Source organism: Centropristis striata, chromosome 17, assembly GCF_030273125.1.
Source record: "Centropristis striata isolate RG_2023a ecotype Rhode Island chromosome 17, C.striata_1.0, whole genome shotgun sequence".
Lineage (NCBI taxonomy): Eukaryota > Metazoa > Chordata > Actinopteri > Perciformes > Serranidae > Centropristis > Centropristis striata.
In genome coordinates this window covers 34,743,324-34,763,257 of record NC_081533.1, presented here as the reverse complement: position 1 = coordinate 34,763,257, position 19,934 = coordinate 34,743,324, and the positions used below count along the sequence as shown (strand labels likewise).

Below are 19,934 nucleotides of genomic sequence, written 5' to 3'. Positions count from 1 at the left end.
TATACAATAGCCAGTTTATAAAATCACATTTTTAAGATGATTCAATACTGATTCCCATGTTTTATCAAATGTATCTCCTCTACCTTCGTTATAGAATCTCAGTCTCTCCAGATGTAAAGTGTTTGACAATTCTCCCAGCCACAAATTATATGTTGGCACAGAGTCCATCTTCCACACACGTAAAATCAGCTTTTTGCAACCAGCATCCCAAACTGAATAGCTCTTCTTTCAAATTTATTGACCGAAGAAAGGACACTTGTGGCCCCCAGGATGGCCACCAGGGGGCTGGGTACCAGATTCTTACCAAAAGCCTCAAAAAAACACTGAAAAATACACTTCCAATATGACTGAAGTTTACTACATGTACAGAATGAATGCGCTAGAGTAGCTATCGTAGATTTACATTGGTTACATTCTGGTGAGATATCAGGATAAAATTTGTGCAGCTTTTCCTGTGAATAATGGAGTCTGTGGAGCGTTTTTAACTGTATTAGGTTGTGTCTGGAGTTAACTAACTTTAACTTAATCATGAGTATTTAACTTAATGAGTTCCACTCCGCCCTCTACCATGAATTATGAAAAATAAATAGATCAACTATGAAAGCCAAATAAACAACAAAAGGAACACAACTAAATGCCCTGGGGTTTTTCCCATGCACTAAGTCAGCACAACTACAATATTTGATGAGTCATTTGCGGCAGCTTGATAGAAACAACAGCTTCTTCTATGCATAATTCCCAACTATACATATATCAAATTGCTTTAGTTGAATAGAGTATTGGCTCACCCTTCGGTCCAATCACGCATTGAGTAGTTCCAGGTCGTCCAGCAGGCGCTCATGCGTCTCGCCCCCTTCGGCGTCCAAAAGCTTTTCCCCGGGGGGAGGTAAATGAGTTCCAGGATCAGTTCCTCACCTGCAGAATTATCCTGGTTCAACCCAAGTGGTGATCCCGGACGAGCCCCCAAACTGTCGTGGGTTAAGTTAATGGGTGAGCTGGACAAACACAAAGCACTCAATACTCTGTTCAGCCAGTTTTATTAGCACATTCGAATTCCATACACCGCACAATTCCGAATGGCTCTTTTACAGTACAACAAAGCCCCATACACCGCTCGACTTATGACTGTTGCACTTTTCAGCATTGGCTTTTCGGTAAGACTCAATGCGGCCCTATCTTCCTGCCCTATACAACACATCAGGACAGAGCCCCCTGATCTACATGTCCCCCTCAATCATGGTGTTATCAGAGTTAAGGCCCTAGTGAGTTCCCAGAAGGCCTTGTGTCTGGAATATCAAGTAGGTCGCCGCCTACTTCTTGTACCACCATGACAGGAAGTACCAAATTTCCTTCACAGAGGTCTTGTTACAAAACAATCGTTCTATGCAAAGCCAGGCAGGGCAGGAATATGAAGAGGACGGGGGGCCTTTCCTCCACCAAGCAAGTATAGACAGATGAGCCGCCCAGTAATACATTTTAAAATTTTGTAAGGCAAAGCCTTCAGCATTTTTCAATTTACATAGATGTTTTTTGGCGATCCTGACGGATTTGTAGTTCCAGATAAAAGGTACAATAATTGAATCTAATTGTTTAAAGTAATACTGGGCAATGTACCATGGAAGAGACTGGAAGAGATGCAGGAAACGTGGCAGTGCAATCATCTTAATTGCATTAATCTTACCTACAAGAGAAATAGGAAGAGTCTTCCAAAAATGTATACTTTGTTTAAGTTGCTCAATTTTATTATGACTATTCTTCTGTAAAAGGTCCTCAGGGTCTTTAGTCACAGTTATACCAAGATATGACAAGTCTTTGAAAGCTTTTTCGAAAGAAGTAGACTGTATATACGTCATATCAACTTCGTTAGAAATAGGCATTAACTCACTTTTGTCCCAATTAACAGAAAATCCAGAGAGCCTAGCTAAGTTGCTAATTAAAGTAAAAAGATGAGGTATTGGAGCTTGAGGATGCGTAATGAATAAAAGAATATCATCCGCGTACAGTGAAATATGGTGCTCTTGTCCATAAATGTTGAAAGGAGAAATTGGACGACTTTGTCTAATACTGACTGCCAGCAGTTCAATAATAATTGAGAACAAGAAACGGGAGAGGGGACACCCCTGACGGGTTCCACGACTGATTGCAAAAGGGCATGATATATTTTGGTTGGTTATGATAGAGGCAGTTGGATGTGAATAGATAAGCTCAATCCACTTAATAAAGGAGGGTCCAAAACCAAATTTTTTAAGTGTAAACAACGTATAGGGGCATTCCACTTGATCAAAGGCACGCTGTACATCTAAAGATATTATTACTGTCTCTTCAGTATGTTCTGTATAAAAAATATGGGACGAGCGGCGCAGATTAAAGTACATATGTCTACCTGGCATGAACCCTGTTTGGTCAGGATGGTTAATAGAACAAATGCGCTCCTTTAATCTATTGGCGAAGACTTTCCCAAGAATTTTGGTTTCGATAGGTAGCAGGGAGATAGGACGATATGAAGAGAACAGGTCAGGATCACGGCCAGGTTTGGGTATAATTGAAATATTGGCCTTATATAGAGTGGGAGGCAACCCAGAGATCACCAATGAGTGATTCAGCATTCATAAAATGAGTGGGGAAAGTTTCTGGGTAAATACCTTGAAAAAATTCAATACAAAAGCCATCTGGTCCTGCTGCCTTATTGTTAGGGAGAGAGGAAATCATCTTTTATCTCACTCAAATTGATGTCTGCATCCAGTGAAGAGGAAGACTCCATAGTCCCCAGATCACATCCACCCTGTGACTGATAGACGTTTTCGTAAAAATTAGCAAAACATTCATTCATTTTTTCAGGATCCGTCACATGGGTCCCATCATTCGTCTTCATAGAACGTATGGACCTGGATGCCTGAGACTGTCTTAACTGGCGGGCAAGTAGTCTTTGAGGTTTATCACCAAACTCAAAATACTTTTGTCTTACTTGGGCCAACAAACGTGAAACATTTTTGGATAGTATAGAATTGCACTTATATCTTAATGCTGAGATCTTCTTCAATACTTCAGGCTGATTATCCACTCTATACAGTGCTTCTAGATCAGATAATTGACTATCTATTTCAGTTAACCTAGCTTTAGATTTTCTTTTCTCCATCGCTTCATAAGATATGATGTGGCCTCTGAGGACAGATTTCATGGCCTCCCAAAGTGTGGAGTCACTAACTTCACCATTATCATTAGAGTCAATGTAAAGATCTATTTTGTTTGAAAGATAGGAACAAAATTCCTTCTCTTTCTGTAAAGTATTATTTAACCGCCAAGTAAATTCTCCTTGTTTATGGTTCAGGTTAAGCTTTAAGAAAACTGGGGCATGGTCTGAAATGAGAATGTTATGATAAGTGCAATCCTTGACTTGTGACAATAAATTAGAATCCAGTATAAAATAATCAATCCTTGAGTGAGATTTATGAACATATCAGCTTTGAGTGTACGTATATGAGCTGTTATGCCCCAGTCTAGGGGCCTAGAGCACAACATGAAAAGGCCCCATCTTCCCCATCTCCCAAGTAGCCACAAACAAAGATAAGTTTGAAGAATGGTTAAATATTTATTTACAAAGAGAACTTAGGTAAACACAAATATTCTTCAACTTAGGGGTGGACTAAAGCCAAAATAACAAACAAAACAATTCTATCGTAAAAATGAGAAATTTACCTGAAAAACCAAAAGATACAAAATCTTACCTCCCTACCTACTTAAACAAGAGAAAACTAGAAACAAAACCTGGCAACCCACCCTTACTGCTCAAAACAAGGGAATTAAGTCCAAAACCACAAGTTAACTCAAAAGGTGTGAACCGGTTGGGAGAAGGAGGATGAGGAATAAGCCTGCTGCCACCGACGGCCGCCATCTTGGCTCCATTTAAACCATGTGGTTCCGGCTGCAGCCAATCACGGCCCAGGAGGGGAACCTCTCCACCAATCGCACCGTGGCTATGGCACACCCCAATCTGCATATAAAAAAAGGAAAACAAAAACACAGAGCACACATACAAATGCAGTTTGCTAGAAAATAACTATAATATGACCACAGTCATAACAGAGCATACACTTTCCCTCTTTTTAATTGGCTATTCATCCCCCTTACATTCCAGCTGACTAGAGTAACTTCACCATCACTGTGCTTACTAGGACCTCTTAACATAATTATCTACAATGTAAAATAACTTATTACATGACCATGGCAAAGATGATTGTGCAATAAACTTAAAAGAAAAAAGATGTGCTGAAACAAAGAGAACCCTAAACTGAACACATGAACGCACACCAGGAGGAAAACAAACCTACCAGCGGTGTTTCAGATATTTTGAGGTGAAAGGTCAAGGGACCCCTTTAAAATTGGGCATGTCAGTTTTTTCCTCACTAAAAGTTAGCCTAGTGTTAGCCTAGTGTTATTCCTCCCACTTACCGACAAGACATCATAACAATGTTGGTGTCAATGTTTTACTTAGAGCTTAGACAACTTGTTCAGCCACATCATCTGAACTAAAACAACAATTACGTCAGGAAAGGAGCATTATGTGATTCTAGAGAGAGACATTTGATCCAGGTAACAAATATTGACATTTTGGGTTTGTCCTGCATCACTGTATATAAGAGCTGGTCTTCGTCGTCTTCAGCATCCTCACTCAGACCGACACTGAGAAAGAAGAAGAGAAGATAATCCTCCAGCAGGTTTGCTTTGCTTTTCTCTCTCTTTACCTCTTTTCTTCTGTTTCTCTCATTTCATCATGTATTACTAACATGTCTGCCTCTCTTTGTTGAAGGTTATTATCAACTGAGACGTCTGCATCATCTCCATCATGAAGACTCTGACTGTGACTGCACTTCTCTGTGCCGTGATGGCGCTGACCACCGCTGCTGGTGAGTAGTAATGTGTGGGAGGAAACAGATCAACTCAAGTTCTGTAACTCTAACTATTGTGTTTAACTGTTCAGCTCTTTCAGAGGTGACGGAGGAACCAGATGCTCTGGAAAAACCTGGAGAAGGTAAATACATAATTCTTACGTCCTTTTATAATTGTCTGGAAACAACATTACCCACTTATCTCTAACTCTCTTACTCAGGAGAGCATCAAGTCGTTGAGAGGTCAACATATTGTCCTGGTCGTTGGAGGCTGATCAATGGTCGCTGTTTCCTCTACGTCCCACGAGTCCGGAACTGGGCTCAGGCTGAGGTATGAGATAACTTAAATTTGCTACAAAATGCTTCTAAATTAAGTTTATTTTGTTTTATGGACTTGCACATTTGGTAACTTGGCATCTCTTTCTAACTCGTCTTATCACTCATGTTATTTGTTTCTAAGCAGTTCTCTTTGTCTGTTTATCTTTGCTGTAGAGAAACTGCCAGTCCATGGGTGCAAACCTTGCCTCTGTTCATCGAGCTGATGAGTACCACGGGATTCAAAGGATGATCCAAGATATAACTCATAGACATCCACGGACATGGATTGGAGGCTCTGATAGTGCAGTGGTATTTCATTTATCATTTTAAAAGATATATTTTCTATATTTTCTATTGTTATTAATTCTGTGTATTTTATTGTATTTTATTGCTGAATCTTTTCTATCTTTTTGTACGGTGTCCTTGAGTGCCAAGAAAGGCGCCTCCAAATAAAATGTATTATTATTATTATTATTATTGTTTATTATCTCCTTTTCTAATCCATTCTGTTTTTAGGAGGGTGTTTGGCTCTGGAGTGATGGTACCCCTTTCAGATTTTCCTACTGGTGCGGCGGAGGGCCGGATAACTGGCGTGGAGAGCAGCACTGTTTAGAGATAAATTATGGAGGTAAATAATAAAACCCATTTGTTTTTAATGATGTAAATAATAAGGGTACATGAATGATAAAAGTGGAAGCCAAGAGCTCATACTTCTGCCAAGGAAGTATTAGTGTCAGTAATAAACAATCATGCTCATTTCCTGTATTTCTGATACACACAGGCGGTAAATGCTGGGATGACCTGACGTGTTACGCTCAACTCGGGTCTGTCTGTGCCAAGAACATCTGAAGACTCCTGGTGTAACACAGAAGCATGCAGTCCCTGCAAAAAGCACAAACGATGGTGGATGTGTGTTTGTGTGTGTTTGCAAACTCATCTCTCTTCATGCCGTCAGTCTCAAATGTAACCTGAAGGCTCTTATATCTGATTTCATATCTTTATTTTTCTTTTCTGTCGCTGTAACGCTACTCAAGGAATGAAGCGACATGTAAAGTAAAGAGAAGCTGGATGGTGTCTGAGGCCTCGTGCCTTTAATCAGAGCACACTGAATGTGTTGTGGAAAGAATGCTTTTAGCTCAACCTTACATATATTGTGAACTGTTCTTTCTTTACTCCTGCAAAATTAAAGTCTCAAGCATTGAAACAAGTTGTTCAGTGTTGTCTTTTTATAGACATTTATAGAGTTAACAACAGACTTGAAACTAACAACTGAGACCATAAATTCATTATGAGAATGTTTACTGAGGTCATAAATCACGTGAGGTGGGCTCATTTTGTCATAGACTTCTATACAATCAGACTTTTAAGTAAAAACACATTCATACAATTTCAATGAATTGTGTTGAGACAACCTGAAGTCAAAACATTTTCACTTTGTTACCAGTCTTTTGAAAGACGGAAACATTTTGAGAATGGGTTGATCCTTTGTTACACAGATTAGGTGCAAAATGTTACCATTTTTGACTGCATGACAATTAATAAAAAATTATTAAAATACCACATGAAGACGCCAAGACTTGGTGGAACATCAAAGCAGGAAATGCAATTCTTTATTGTGGATATAGTGTGTAAAGCCATCCATCCTCTGAATGCTCTAGGTCTCTAGTTTGTGGTTGTAAAGTTTCATGAGGCTGTGATTATCCTAGAGGTCACAGCAGCTCAATATGGGAATAAATAATGTTTTCTCGCTACAATTAAATGCTACTATGATGGCTCATTGAATCCATAAGAAGAGAAAAAACGGGTATGACTGGAAAGCTGTCTCAGCTTTTAAACAAATAGTGAAAATAACACATTTATGATGTATGAGAAAAATTTCAGTTGAATTGTAACCACTTACCTTATATGGAACTTCTGCATTATAGGCAAGTAACTAAATTCTTACGCTTTGACTTCAAACTAGTTTCTGCCTAACTTCTGTTTGCAGTAAAGTGAGTTGTTGCACCTTAATTTCCAACTAATTTCTTCACAGCAGTCTGCTAAATTTAAGTGAGTTGTTGAACCTTTATGAAGAACATAAACTCATTATGAATTGGTTTACTGAGGTTATAAATCAAGTGAGAGGTAGGATACTTTTATCACAGACTTCAATACAATCAGACTTGTTTTTGCAACCAGCTGAGTCGCCCCCTGCTGGCCATCAGTTAGCACCATCAGTGCTTATCAGTCCATAAGTATGGGTGAGTAGGGGCCTGCTCCACCTGCTGGTAGGCAAGCGGGGTGTCATCAGCCAATTGGCTAATATATTAATGTGTGTTATTTAGCTGCACCCTCTACAAGCCCTTGTATTCATGAATCAGATTGATGAGGCAGAAATGACATTACAGAGTCTGAAAGAAAAGGGGAAAGCAGGGAAAGGGAGTATAAAGCACTAAAAGTACCTCTTAGGTCAGATATGAAGGGAGGTGGATCGGTCAAACAAACAATTGGGAATTAAGGATGCCTCTTTTATGGATGAATGATACCTTGCACAGGGTGTCAAATATGTAAATAAAAGGGCGTTATCATAAATGCTACCCCTCCCATTAGGATATCAAATATGTAGGGAAGAACCTTGTGTGGATCTAACAGTTCAAAAGTGTGGTTAGATGGCTATTATAATTATTAATAATCATCATAAATAATTATTCACTATAGGAAATGATATGACTTGATTTTCTCAAAGTCATAGCTCGTTGGGGGCACCACTCTGTGAAACAGAGGAAAAATATAGCCATCCATCCATCTATTTTCCTCTGCTTATCCGGGGCCGGGTCGCGGGGGCAACAGGCTAAGTAGGGCATTCCAGAGGTCCCTCTCCCCAGCTACAATGTCCAGCTCATCCTGTTGGAACTGTTGTGAACTGTTCTTTCTTTATTCCTGCAAAATTAAAGCCTTAAGCACTGAAACAAGCTGGCCTGTGTGGGGTTTTTTTAATCGATAATTATAGACCTGACACTAACAACTGAGACCATGAATGCATTTTCTCATAGACTTCAATACAATCAGACTTCCTGTGAAAACACATTTCCAATGCAGTAAGTATGTTGGGAACATCGGGGTTACAAATAAATGATATGGATGCCTTACAGGGGGCACCAACACGTTGTTAATGGGTTTACACGGAGCATTATTTACGTTGTAAATGTTGTTGGCATAAATGCTGTCCCTCATATGGGAAAATCAAATATGTAAAGGTTTATATGCCTCAAACCTAAGAAACACTTGTGTGGGTCTCACAGGTCAAAAGTGTGATTGGATGGCTGTCAGAATTATTAATAATTATCAGAAATTATTGTTAATTATAATAAATTACTTGATTGATTGACTCTGATTCACTTTGGTGCAATTGGTGAAAATAACATATGTATAATGCATGGGAAAGATTTCTCAACCATAAAGTGGGCCTGTCTGTGAAGAGGAGTGTTGTGGGTACCCATAGAACACATATTTATTTAGATATTTTGAGTTTAGAGGTCAAGGGACCCCCTTGAAAATGGGCATGTCATTTTGTCCCTCGCCCAAACTTTGGAGTGTTATTTCACCCACTTCTAGACAAGATATGACAACAATGTTGGTATTAATTGATTTCTTAAAGCTTAGACAACTAGGTCGGCCACAGCATCAGATAGACAAAACATGGGAGGTGTAATTGTAATACTTATAAAGTGTGATTTTAGAAAAGATATCGTTGATCCAGGTCAACAAATACTGACACTTGGATTGGGCCTCCAGCATTGTTACCAGCACGAAGCATCAGTATCTGACAACCTGTGAACAACCACGTGTCTTTCTCCAGAATCAAACACTACACCTTTACTATCAAACTGTTTATTGCCATGCTTCACCCTCTCAGTTCCAGGGAAGATCTGCCTTAAAAGTAAACAACACTCCATGCACTGACCAGCTGTTAATCTGATGACCATTTATAGATGTTAATTACAGCATAGGTGGAATAAGGTGATGTACTGTAATCATATTTTATGACTGGAGGAAAGATAATTCACTGTATATAAGAGCTGGTCTCTGTCGTCTTCAGCATCCTCACTCAGACCGACACTGAGAAGGAAGAAGAGAAGATAATCCTCCAGCAGGTTTACTTTGCTTTTCTCTCTCTTTACCTCTTTTCTTCTGTTTCTCTCATTTCATCATGTATTACTAACATGTCTGCCTCTCTTTGTTGAAGGTTATTATCAACTGAGACGTCTGCATCATCTCCATCATGAAGACTCTGACTGTGACTGCACTTCTCTGTGCCGTGATGGCGCTGACCACCGCTGCTAGTGAGTAGTAATGTGTGGGAGGAAACAGATCAACTCAAGTTCTGTAACTCTAACTGTTGTGTTTCACTGTTCAGCTCTTTCAGAGGTGACGGATGTACAGGAAGCTCTGGAAAAACCTGGAGAAGGTAAATACATACTTCTTACGTCCTTTTAAATTTGTCTGGAAACTCAACATTACCCACTTATCTCCATTTATCGTATCCAGGAGAGCATCAAGTCGTTGAGAGGTCAACATGTTGTCCTGATGGTTGGAGAAAGATCAATGGTCGCTGTTTCCTCTACGTCCCACGAGCCCAGAGCTGGGCTCACGCTGAGGTATGAGATAACTTCAATTTGCTACAAAATGCTTCGAAATTAAGTTTATTTTGTTTTATGGACTTGCACATTTGGTAACTTGGCATCTCCTTCTAACTCGTCTCATTACTCATGTTATTTGTGTCTAAGCAGTTCTCTTTGTCTGTTTATCTTTGCTGTAGAGAAACTGCCAGTCCATGGGTGCAAACCTTGCATCTATACATCAAGCTTTGGAGCAGGATGAGATTAAAAGGATGATCCAAGATGTAACTCATGGACATCCAGAGACATGGATTGGAGGCTCTGATGCTGAAGAGGTACCATTTATCATTCTGAAATATTTGTTTTTTCTATGGTCAATCTGAAAGGTTCATATCAAGTATTCTCTCCAAATTGAACAACAAAATACATCTGTGTGACACATCTGCAGTCATGTTTGTCCTGCATGAAAACAGACCAAGTACCCCCCCAACCTGCATGTGTCAAACAGCACCACGTCACACATTTGCTGCTCTGATTGGTTGTTGGTCCATTCAGATGTTGATAACACCTCTTAGAAATCAAAATTGCACTGAGAAGTTCAATTTTCAGTCATTTCTAATTTCACATTCATGTAAAGAACCACTCTCATAACAATGTCCTGGAAGCTTCTTGTTTGCCTATATAGTTACATATTTTATATGAAACATTGAACATGTTGAAATTACGTCTTCATGTACGAGACCACATGTCATCTACAAGTGCAATATGACTTTATTTATAAGCACATCGACCACTAGAGGCCTTTGTCAAGTGAATATATACATTTTTCAGAATGCTGTTATTTTTCTTCAAAGGAAAGTCGTTAATAGACCCTGTAACAATAATTATTTTTTAATAATATGTCTTATTTTACAGTGCTTAAGCTGTAGTTTACAAGTTTTCTACATTAATCTGTTATATTTTGATCCACTCAATTTTTGTCTAATCCATTCTGTTTTAGGAGGGCTTCTGGCTCTGGAGTGATGGTACCCCTTTCAGATTTTCCTACTGGTGCAGCAGAGAGCCGAATAACTCCCAGGGACAGCAGCACTGTTTACAGATACATTATGGAGGTAGGCTAAATAGTAAAACCCATTTGTTTTTAGTGGTGTAAATAATAAAGGGTACATGAATGATAAAAATTGGGGCCCAAGAGCTCATACTTCAGGGCTGTTCAGCTCTCTCCAAGGAAGTATTAGTGTCAGTAATAAACAATCATGCTCATTTCCTGTGTTTCTGATACACACAGACAATAAATGCTGGGATGACAAAGAGTGTTCTGACAACCTCCCGTCTGTCTGTGCCAAGAACATCTGAAGACTCCTGGTGTAACACAGAAGCATGCAGTCCCTGCAAAAAGCCCAAACGATGGCGGATGTGTGTTTGTGTGTGTTTGCAAACTCATCTCTCTTCATGCCGTCAGTCTCAAATGTAACCTGGAGGCTCTCATATCTGATTTCATATCTTTATTTTTCTTTTCTATCGCTGTAACGCTACTCAAGGAATGAAGCGACGTGTAAAGTAAAGAGAAGCTGGATGGTGTCTGAGGCCTCGTGCCTTTAATCAGAGCACACTGAATGTGTTGTGGAAAGAATGCTTTTAGCTCAACCTTACATATATTGTGAACTGTTCTTTCTTTACTCCTGCAAAATTAAAGTCTCAAGCATTGAAACAAGCTGGTCAGTGTTGTCTTTTTATAGACATTTATAGAGTTAACAACAGACTTGAAACTAACAACTGAGACCATAAACTCATTCTGAGAATGTTTACTGAGGTCATAAATCAGGTGAGAAGTAGACTCATTTTCTCATAGACTTTCAAGTTAAAAAAATATTCATACAATTCCAATGCATTAAGTATTTCTTAGAGTGTTGAGACAACCTGAAGTCAAAACATTTTCACTTGTCTCCATGCAACGAAGAAGATGTTTGAAAGGTAGCAGTGTGACTTTGTAACCAGTCTTTTGAAAGACAGAAACATTTTGAGAATGGGTTGATCCTTTGTTACACAGATTAGGTGCAAAATGTTACCATTTTTGACTGCATGACGATTAATAAAAAATTATTAAAATACCACATGAAGACGCCAAGACATGTGGGAACATCAAAGGAGGAAATGCAATTCTTTATTGTGGATATAGTGTGTAAAGCCATCCATCCTCTGAATGCTCTAGGTCTCTAGTTTGTGGTTGTAAAGTTTTATGAGGCTGTGATTATCCTAGAGGTCACAGCAGCTCAATATGGGAAGAAATAATGTTTTCTCACTACAATTAAATGCTACTATGATGGCTCATTGAATCCATAAGAAGAGAAAAAACGGGTATGACTGGAAAGCTGTCTCAGCTGGTAGGCCAGCGGGGTATCATCAGCCAATTGGCTAATATATTAATGTGTGTTATTTAGCTGCACCCCCTACAAGCCCTTGTATTCATGAATCAGATTGATGAGGCAGAAATGACATTACAGAGTCTGAAAGAAAAGGGGAAAGCAGGGAAAGGGAGTATAAAGCACTAAAAGTACCTCTTAGGTCAGATATGAGGGGAGGTGGATCGGTCAAACAAACAATTGGGAATTAAGGATGCCTCTTTTATGGATGAATGATACCTTGCACAGGGTGTCAAATATGTAAATAAAAGGGCGTTATCATAAATGCTACCCCTCCCATTAGGATATTAAATATGTAGGGAAGAACCTTGTGTGGATCTAACAGTTCAAAAGTGTGGTTAGATGGCTATTATAATTATTAACTAGAAAATTTCCCCTGGGGAAATTCTGAAAGGGCCACGGGGGCTACTGCCGGTGTGTGTACACTATGATGATATTCTTCAGAGATTTCAAACTGTGTGTGTGTGTGTGTGTGTGTGTGTGTGTGTGTGTGTGTGTGTGTGTGTGTGCACGTGTGTGTTTGAAGCATATGTATGCATGTGTGAGGAGTGTGCGCGCTCACACGCATGTGTGTGTGTGTATCTGTAACTGTAATCACATCAAAGATCAAAGGCAATCAGATCAAAGCAATCAACAGAATTAACTGACACCTGTTCCGGTATAGTGACAGCAGAGGTGGACAGACTGAAATTTCTGGCCTCGAACAGAAAGCATTTTTGGCAAAACCATAATACCTATCATTGATCCGACTTCACTTTGAGCGTCCCGAGTTCTTCCTGAACGTCTACATATGTTTTTTTTAAGAAAAATTAAAAAATAGCTTTGTTAGAACGATCTACAAAAACTGTTAAATGTCCCTTTTTCTGAAATCTTCCTGCGTTTTTAATATGGGAGCCAATGAGGCTGTTGGTGCGTGTTGGTGGCGCATCTGTGTGTCCTACGCCCAAACTATAACTCTGACAGCTTTACCAGAGGATTGTGAGTGAGAAGACAAATTTTCCTACATTTCTATGTATAAATTATTTCTGTAGAGTGGAATTTGCGGCCTGGAGCGCAGTTTTCAAATTTATTTTTTGACATTTTTTGTTTTTTCTCTCCCTCTACACTCTGGCGATGATGTCACACACTGTGACACGAACATTCCGTGCAATACACACCCATTATAATCTCAGAATTTCTCCAAAAATGATCATGTTCATTGAACAGGGATTGATAAAAAACTATATGACCTATCGAAACGTGGATTAATACACCGATACACAAGACTTGTGTCTACTGTTTAAAGTTTAAATGGAGTCTCTAGCTGAAATCATGCCGGAGAAGTAGACGTTTGAAAATCTCCAATTATTGTTCTTTTCTGCTCATTTTCCTTCAGCCGTCTCATTCATTTCAATGCAAAATTTTGGGCAGTTTTTCTCGACTTACGTCGCGAAAATTTCGTATTCTGTAGAGAAAAGTAATAGCACACTGATCCCGATCAAACCGCACGTTTTGATATATAATTTGTCCTGCAACTCTTCAAGTTGTAGGACTAGTAGTGGGATGAAATTGCATCCAGAAGAGGAAGAAGAAGAAATCCACAGTATAACAGTAGCGCCCTGAGCACTGGTCCCTACAGCTATTGCTGTATGGGATCAGTGTGATTGCCCCGAGGCCCTAATAATGATCATAAATAATTATTCACTATAGGAAATGATATGACTTGATTTTCTCGAAGTCATAGCTCGTTGGGGGCACCACTCTGTGAAACAGAGGAAAAATGTAGCCATCCATCCATCTATTTTCCTCTGCTTATCCGGGGCCGGGTCGCGGGAGCAACAGGCTAAGTAGGCCGTAGACGTCCCTCTCCCCAGCTACAATGTCCAGCTCCTCCTGGTGGACCCCGCGGCGTTTCCAGGCCAGGCGAGAAATATAATGGGGTCTGGGTCTTCCCCAGGGCCTCCGACCAGTTGGACGTGCCCGGAACACCTCTAATGGGAGGCGCCCAGGAGGCAACCTATAGCCAATACACCTAAATCAGTCTCAAAAAATTACTGAACTATCAATTTGGAACACTGATTAATAATTAGGGCCTCGGGGCAATCGCACCGAGCACTGGTCCCAGACAGCAATAGCTGTAGGGACCAGTGCTCGGGGCGAAGCTGTGGATTGTGGAACTGTGGATTTTTTCTTATTCCTCTTCCGGAGGCAATTTCGTCCCGCTACTAGTCCTACAACTTAAAGAGTTGCAGGACAAATTATATATCAAAACGTGCGGTTTGATCGGGATCGGTGTGCTATTACTTTTCTCTACAGAATACGAATTGCTGCTCAAAATTTTGCATTGAAATGAATGGGACGGCCGACAAAAAATGAGCGAAAAAGAACAATCATTGGAGATTTTTAAACGTCTACTTCTCCGGCATAATTTCACCTAGAGACTCCATTTAAACTTTAAACAGTAGACACAAGTCTTGTGTATCGGTGTATTAATCCACGTTTCGATAGGTCATATAGTTTTTTATCGATCCCTGTTCAATGACCATGATAATTTTTGGAGAAATTCTGAGATTATAATGGGTGTGTATTGCACGGAATGTTCGTGTCAGAGTGTGTGATGTCATCGCAGTGTAGAGGGAGAGGTAAAACTGTCAAAAAATAAATTTGAAAACTGCGCTCCAGGCCGCAAATTCCACTCTACAGAAATAATTTATACATAGAAATGTAGGAAAATTAGTCTTCTCCCTCACAATCCTCTGGTAAAGCTGTCAGAGTTACAGTTTGGGCGTAGGACGCACAGATGATCCACCAACACCACCAACAGCCTCATTGGCTCCCATATTAAAAACGCAGGAAGATTTCGAAAAAAAGGAAGATGGAACAGTTTATTTTAGATCGCTCTAACAAAGCTATTTTTTAATTTTTCTTAAAAAAGAATCATATGTAGACGTTCAGGAAGAACTTGGGACGCTCAAAGTGAAGTCGGATCAATGATAGGTATTATGGTTTTGCCAAAAATGCTTTCTGTTTGAGACCAGAAATTCCAGTCCACCTCTGGCTGCTGTCACTCTTTCATTAACAGGTGTCAGTTAATTCTGTTGATTGCTTTGATCTTTGATGTGATTACAGTTACAGATACACACACACACACACATGCGCGTAAGCACGCACACTCCTCACACATGCATACACATGCTTCAAACACACAGACGCACACACACACACATTTTGAGGTTAAAGGGCATAGTTTGAAATCTCTGAAGAATCTCATTGTGTACACACACCGGCAGTAGACCCCCGGGTCCAGACCACTGGGTCCAGACCACTGGGTCTAGACCTTTTGATGTCGTGTGCAAAATGTGCATTGCTTGCGCCTCTTCAAGGGCCCGTTACTGGCAAAAGAGGCCAAATGCAGCAAGTATTCATGGAAAGTACATATGAAAGTGATCTGCAGCTCGGCTCTCCTGACTGAACTCTCACACTGCTAATTGTTTTGAATTTGGGGTTTTTATCATTAAATCGTTTGGGTTAATATTCCTAAAATGGCATTAAAGAGTTAAAATTCTTAAAGAAATACATGTAAATTTTATAGTTCTGATCAGGACTGAAGTTGGTCAAAAGATTTAATGCAGTGAAAGTGAAAAAAAATATTCATATATAATATTTTTAGAGCACGTTTTAGGAAAAGGACATTTTTTTCACCCAGGGTAATACATGAACATTTTCTGAAGGGGTGCACAAAGTGTTAAAGAATTGCATCCAATCACTGTAATAAAACTGTCATGTAGAGCAGGATGTTGATTAAGGGTTATATTAATGATTCTCATGTATCTGTTCTTTGGAACTGCTACCGGAGCTCCTTTAATACTGAACAAACATGGCCTGATATTGATACTGAACAGTTGCCAAGTGGAGACATGTCATTCCTTCTTTATAGTCTGTGGTCCATTCCCTCGTCCAATTATGTCTCAGAAGTTGTTGCAGCAAGTGATGGGTTGATGCCATTTGTGACACAGATTAGGTCCTAAATTTACCATTTTGGCTGCATGAGAATTAATATTAATATACTTACTGTCAGTATAAATCCATCCATAGTCCCATGCTCAATTATGGCCTCAGAGCAATTTGGGGTTGAGACCATTTGTTACACATATGAGAAATAAAATTAAGAATTTGTGACTACTCAAGAATTGATCAAAAATGGTCCACAAAAACAAAACACATAATGACACCAAGAACTTGAGGGACACGATCGGAAAATCCATGCTATGATTTAGTTAAAAAAACATTTGACAATTCGGAAATTTCTACTAGAATTGCATTTTTTTTATGTGATTGGGTGACAATCATTTATACACTGAGCTCACGTTTCACTCACTAACATCATCACACATGAAGAAAATTGGGCTCATTGAATCCACAAGAGCCTCAGCTTTCTGGTCATACCTGATTTATGCAGCTCACAGGGTCCCCAGTATTCACAAGTATTAACATACAATTGGTGAAAATAACACATTCATGATGCATGAGAAACATTTCTCAACCATAAAGTGGGCCTGTCTGTGAAGAGGAGCCTTGTAGGTTCCTATAGAACACATTTTTATTCAGATAGTTTGAGGTCAGAGGTCATGGAGCCCTTTGACAATGTGCATGTCAGTTTTTCCCTCGCCCAAATTTAGCCTAACATTGGAGTGTTATTTCACTCACTTACCGACAAGATATTACAACAATGTTGGTATTAATTGATTTCTCAAAGCTTAGACAAGTAGGTCGGCCACAGCATCAGATAGACAAAACATGGGAGGTGTAATTGTAATACTTATAAAGTGTGATTTTAGAAAATATATAGTTGATCAACAAATACTGACACTTGGATTGGGCCTCCAGCATTGTTACCAACACAAAGCATCAGTATCTGACAACCTGTGAACAACCACGTGTCTTTCTCCAGAATCAAACACTACACCTTTACTATCAAACTGTTTATTGCCATGCTTCACCCTCTCAGTTCCTGGAAGATCAGCCTTAAAAGTAAACAACACTCCATGCACTGACCAGCTGTTAATCTAATGATCATTTATAGATGTTAAGCACAGCATAGGTGGAATAAGGTGATGTACTGTAATGATATTTTATGACTGGAGGAAAGATAATTCACTGTATATAAGAGCTGGTCTCTGTCGTCTTCAGCATCCTCACTCAGACCGACACTGAGAAAGAAGAAGAGAAGATAATCCTCCAGCAGGTTTGCTTTGCTTTTCTCTCTCTTTACCTCTTTTCTTCTGTTTCTCTCATTTCATCATGTATTACTAACATGTCTGCCTCTCTTTGTTGAAGGTTATTATCAACTGAGACGTCTGCATCATCTCCATCATGAAGACTCTGACTGTGACTGCACTTCTCTGTGCCGTGATGGCGCTGACCACCGCTGCTAGTGAGTAGTAATGTGTGGGAGGAAACAGATCAACTCAAGTTCTGTAACTCTAACTGTTGTGTTTAACTGTTCAGCTCTTTCAGAGGTGAAGGATGTACAGGAAGCTCTGGAAAAACCTGAAGAAGGTAAATACATAATTCTTACGTCCTTTTATAATTGTCTGGAAACTCAAGATTACCCACTTATCTCTAACTCTCTTACTCAGGAGAGCATCAAGTCGTTGAGAGGTCAACATCTTGTCCTGGTGGTTGGAGAAAGATCAATGGTCGCTGTTTCCTCTACGTCCCACGAGCCCAGAGCTGGGCTCGCGCTGAGGTATGAGATAACTTCAATTTGCTACAAAATGCTTCTAAATTAAGTTTATTTTGTTTTATGGACTTGCACATTTGGTAACTTGGCATCTCCTTCTAACTCGTCTCATTACTCATGTTATTTGTTTCTAAGCAGTTCTCTTTGTCTGTTTATCTTTGCTGTAGAGAAACTGCCAGTCCATGGGTGCAAACCTTGCCTCTGTACATCGAGCTGAGGAGTACCACGGGATTAAAAGGATGATCACAGATGTAACTCATGGACATCCAGAGACATGGATTGGAGGCTATGATGCTGCAGAGGTACCATTTATCATTCTGAAATATTTGTTTTTTCTATGGTCAATCTGAAAGGTTCACGTCAAGTATTCCCTCCAAATTGAACAACAAAATACATTTGTGTGACACATCTGCAGTCATGTTTGTCCTGCTTGAAAACAGACTACGTTTTTTTTGGTCATTTTGTGTCTTTTTTCAGTCATTTTGTGCCTTTTTGGTAATTTTGTGTCTTTTTTGGTGATTTTGTGTCTTTTTTGGTGATGTTGTGTCTTTTTTCGTCATTTTGTGTCTTTTTGTGATCATTTTGTGGTCAATTTGTGTCTTTTTTGGTCATTTGGTTTCCTTTTTTGGTCATTTCTGTCTTTTTTGGTTATTTTGTGTCTTTTTTGTTCAATTTGTGTCTTTTTGGGTAATTTTGTGTCTTTTTTAGTCATTTTGTTTCTTTTTTGGTAATTTTGTGTCTTGTTTGGTAATTTTGTGTCTATTTTTGGTCATTTTGTGTCTTTTTTGGTCATTTTGTTTCTTTTTTGGGTCATTGTGTGTCTTTTTTTGGTCATTTTGTGTCTTTTTTGGTCAATTTGTGTCTTTTGGTAATTTTGTGTCTATTTTTGATCATTTTGTGTCTTTTTTGGTCATTTTGTGTCGTTTTTTGGTAATTTTGTGTCTATTTTTGATCATTTTGTGTCTTTTTTGGTCATTTTGTTTCTTTTTTGTATGATCTGAACTGTGCGTGTGAGATGGCGTTCAGTGAGTGGGGGTCGCGGACAACATGCATGTTAAATTGGGGGTCGCGACTCAAAAAGGTTGAGAACTACTGTTTTAATAGTATGTCTTATTTACAGTGTGTTATCTGTAGTTTACATTAATCTATTATATTTTGATCCACTCTATTATTTTCTAATCCAGGAGGGTGTTTGGCTCTGGAGTGATGGTACCCCTTTAAGATTTTCCTACTGGTGCGGCGGAGAGCCGAATAACTACCGTGGACAACACTGTATACAGATAAATTATGGAGGTAGGCTAAAAAGTAAAACCCATTTGTTTTTACTGGTGAAGATAATGAAGGGTACATGAATGTCAGGGCTGTTCAGCTCTCTCCAAGGAAGTATTAGTGTCAGTAATAAACAATCATGCTGATTTCCTGTATTTCTGATACACACAGACAATAAATGCTGGGATGACCGGAGTTGTTACGATCACCTCCCGTCTGTCTGTGCCAAGAACATCTGAAGACTCCTGGTGTAACACAGAAGCATGCAGTCCCTGCAAAAAGCACAAACGATGGTGGATGTGTGTTTCTGTGTGTTTGCAAACTCATCTCTCTTCATGCCGTCAGTCTCAAATGTAACCTGAAGGCTCTTATATCTGATTTCATATCTTTATTTTTCTTTTCTATCGCTGTAACGCTACTCAAGGAATGAAGCAACATGTAAAGTAAAGAGAAGCTGGATGGTGTCTGAGGCCTCGTGCCTTTAATCAGAGCACACTGAATGTGTTGTGGAAAGAATGCTTTTAGCTCAACCTTACATATATTGTGAACTGTTCTTTCTTTACTCCTGCAAAATTAAAGTCTCAAGCATTGAAACAAGCTGGTCAGTGTTGTCTTTTTATAGACATTTATAGAGTTAACGACAGACTTGAAACTAACAACTGAGACCATAAAGTCATTATGAGAATGTTTACTGAGGTCATAAATCAGGTGAGAGGTG

The 19,934-nt window shown here is 39.3% G+C and overlaps 3 protein-coding genes across 3 annotated transcripts; all 3 read left to right on the top strand.

Moving 5' to 3' along the window:
• Positions 1 to 4,843: 4,843 nt before the first annotated feature.
• LOC131989148 (ladderlectin-like) lies at positions 4,844 to 6,396 on the top strand. The gene is made up of 6 exons (XM_059354347.1): positions 4,844 to 4,904; positions 4,979 to 5,029; positions 5,108 to 5,217; positions 5,379 to 5,513; positions 5,721 to 5,832; positions 5,986 to 6,396. The coding sequence occupies exons 1-6, from the start codon at positions 4,844 to 4,846 to the stop codon at positions 6,051 to 6,053; spliced, it is 537 nt and encodes a 178-aa protein (XP_059210330.1). The 3' UTR covers positions 6,054 to 6,396.
• Positions 6,397 to 9,154: 2,758 nt separating this feature from the next.
• On the top strand, positions 9,155 to 11,158 carry LOC131989149 (ladderlectin-like). Its single transcript, XM_059354348.1, has 6 exons — positions 9,155 to 9,337; positions 9,430 to 9,526; positions 9,732 to 9,841; positions 10,003 to 10,137; positions 10,803 to 10,914; positions 11,091 to 11,158. Exons 2-6 carry the CDS (start codon positions 9,466 to 9,468, stop codon positions 11,156 to 11,158), a joined length of 486 nt encoding a protein of 161 aa, XP_059210331.1. The 5' UTR covers positions 9,155 to 9,337; positions 9,430 to 9,465.
• Positions 11,159 to 17,506: 6,348 nt separating this feature from the next.
• On the top strand, positions 17,507 to 19,476 carry LOC131989147 (ladderlectin-like). Its single transcript, XM_059354346.1, has 6 exons — positions 17,507 to 17,638; positions 17,713 to 17,763; positions 17,844 to 17,953; positions 18,115 to 18,249; positions 19,132 to 19,240; positions 19,388 to 19,476. The coding sequence occupies exons 1-6, from the start codon at positions 17,578 to 17,580 to the stop codon at positions 19,453 to 19,455; spliced, it is 534 nt and encodes a 177-aa protein (XP_059210329.1). The 5' UTR covers positions 17,507 to 17,577; the 3' UTR covers positions 19,456 to 19,476.
• Positions 19,477 to 19,934: the final 458 nt, after the last annotated feature.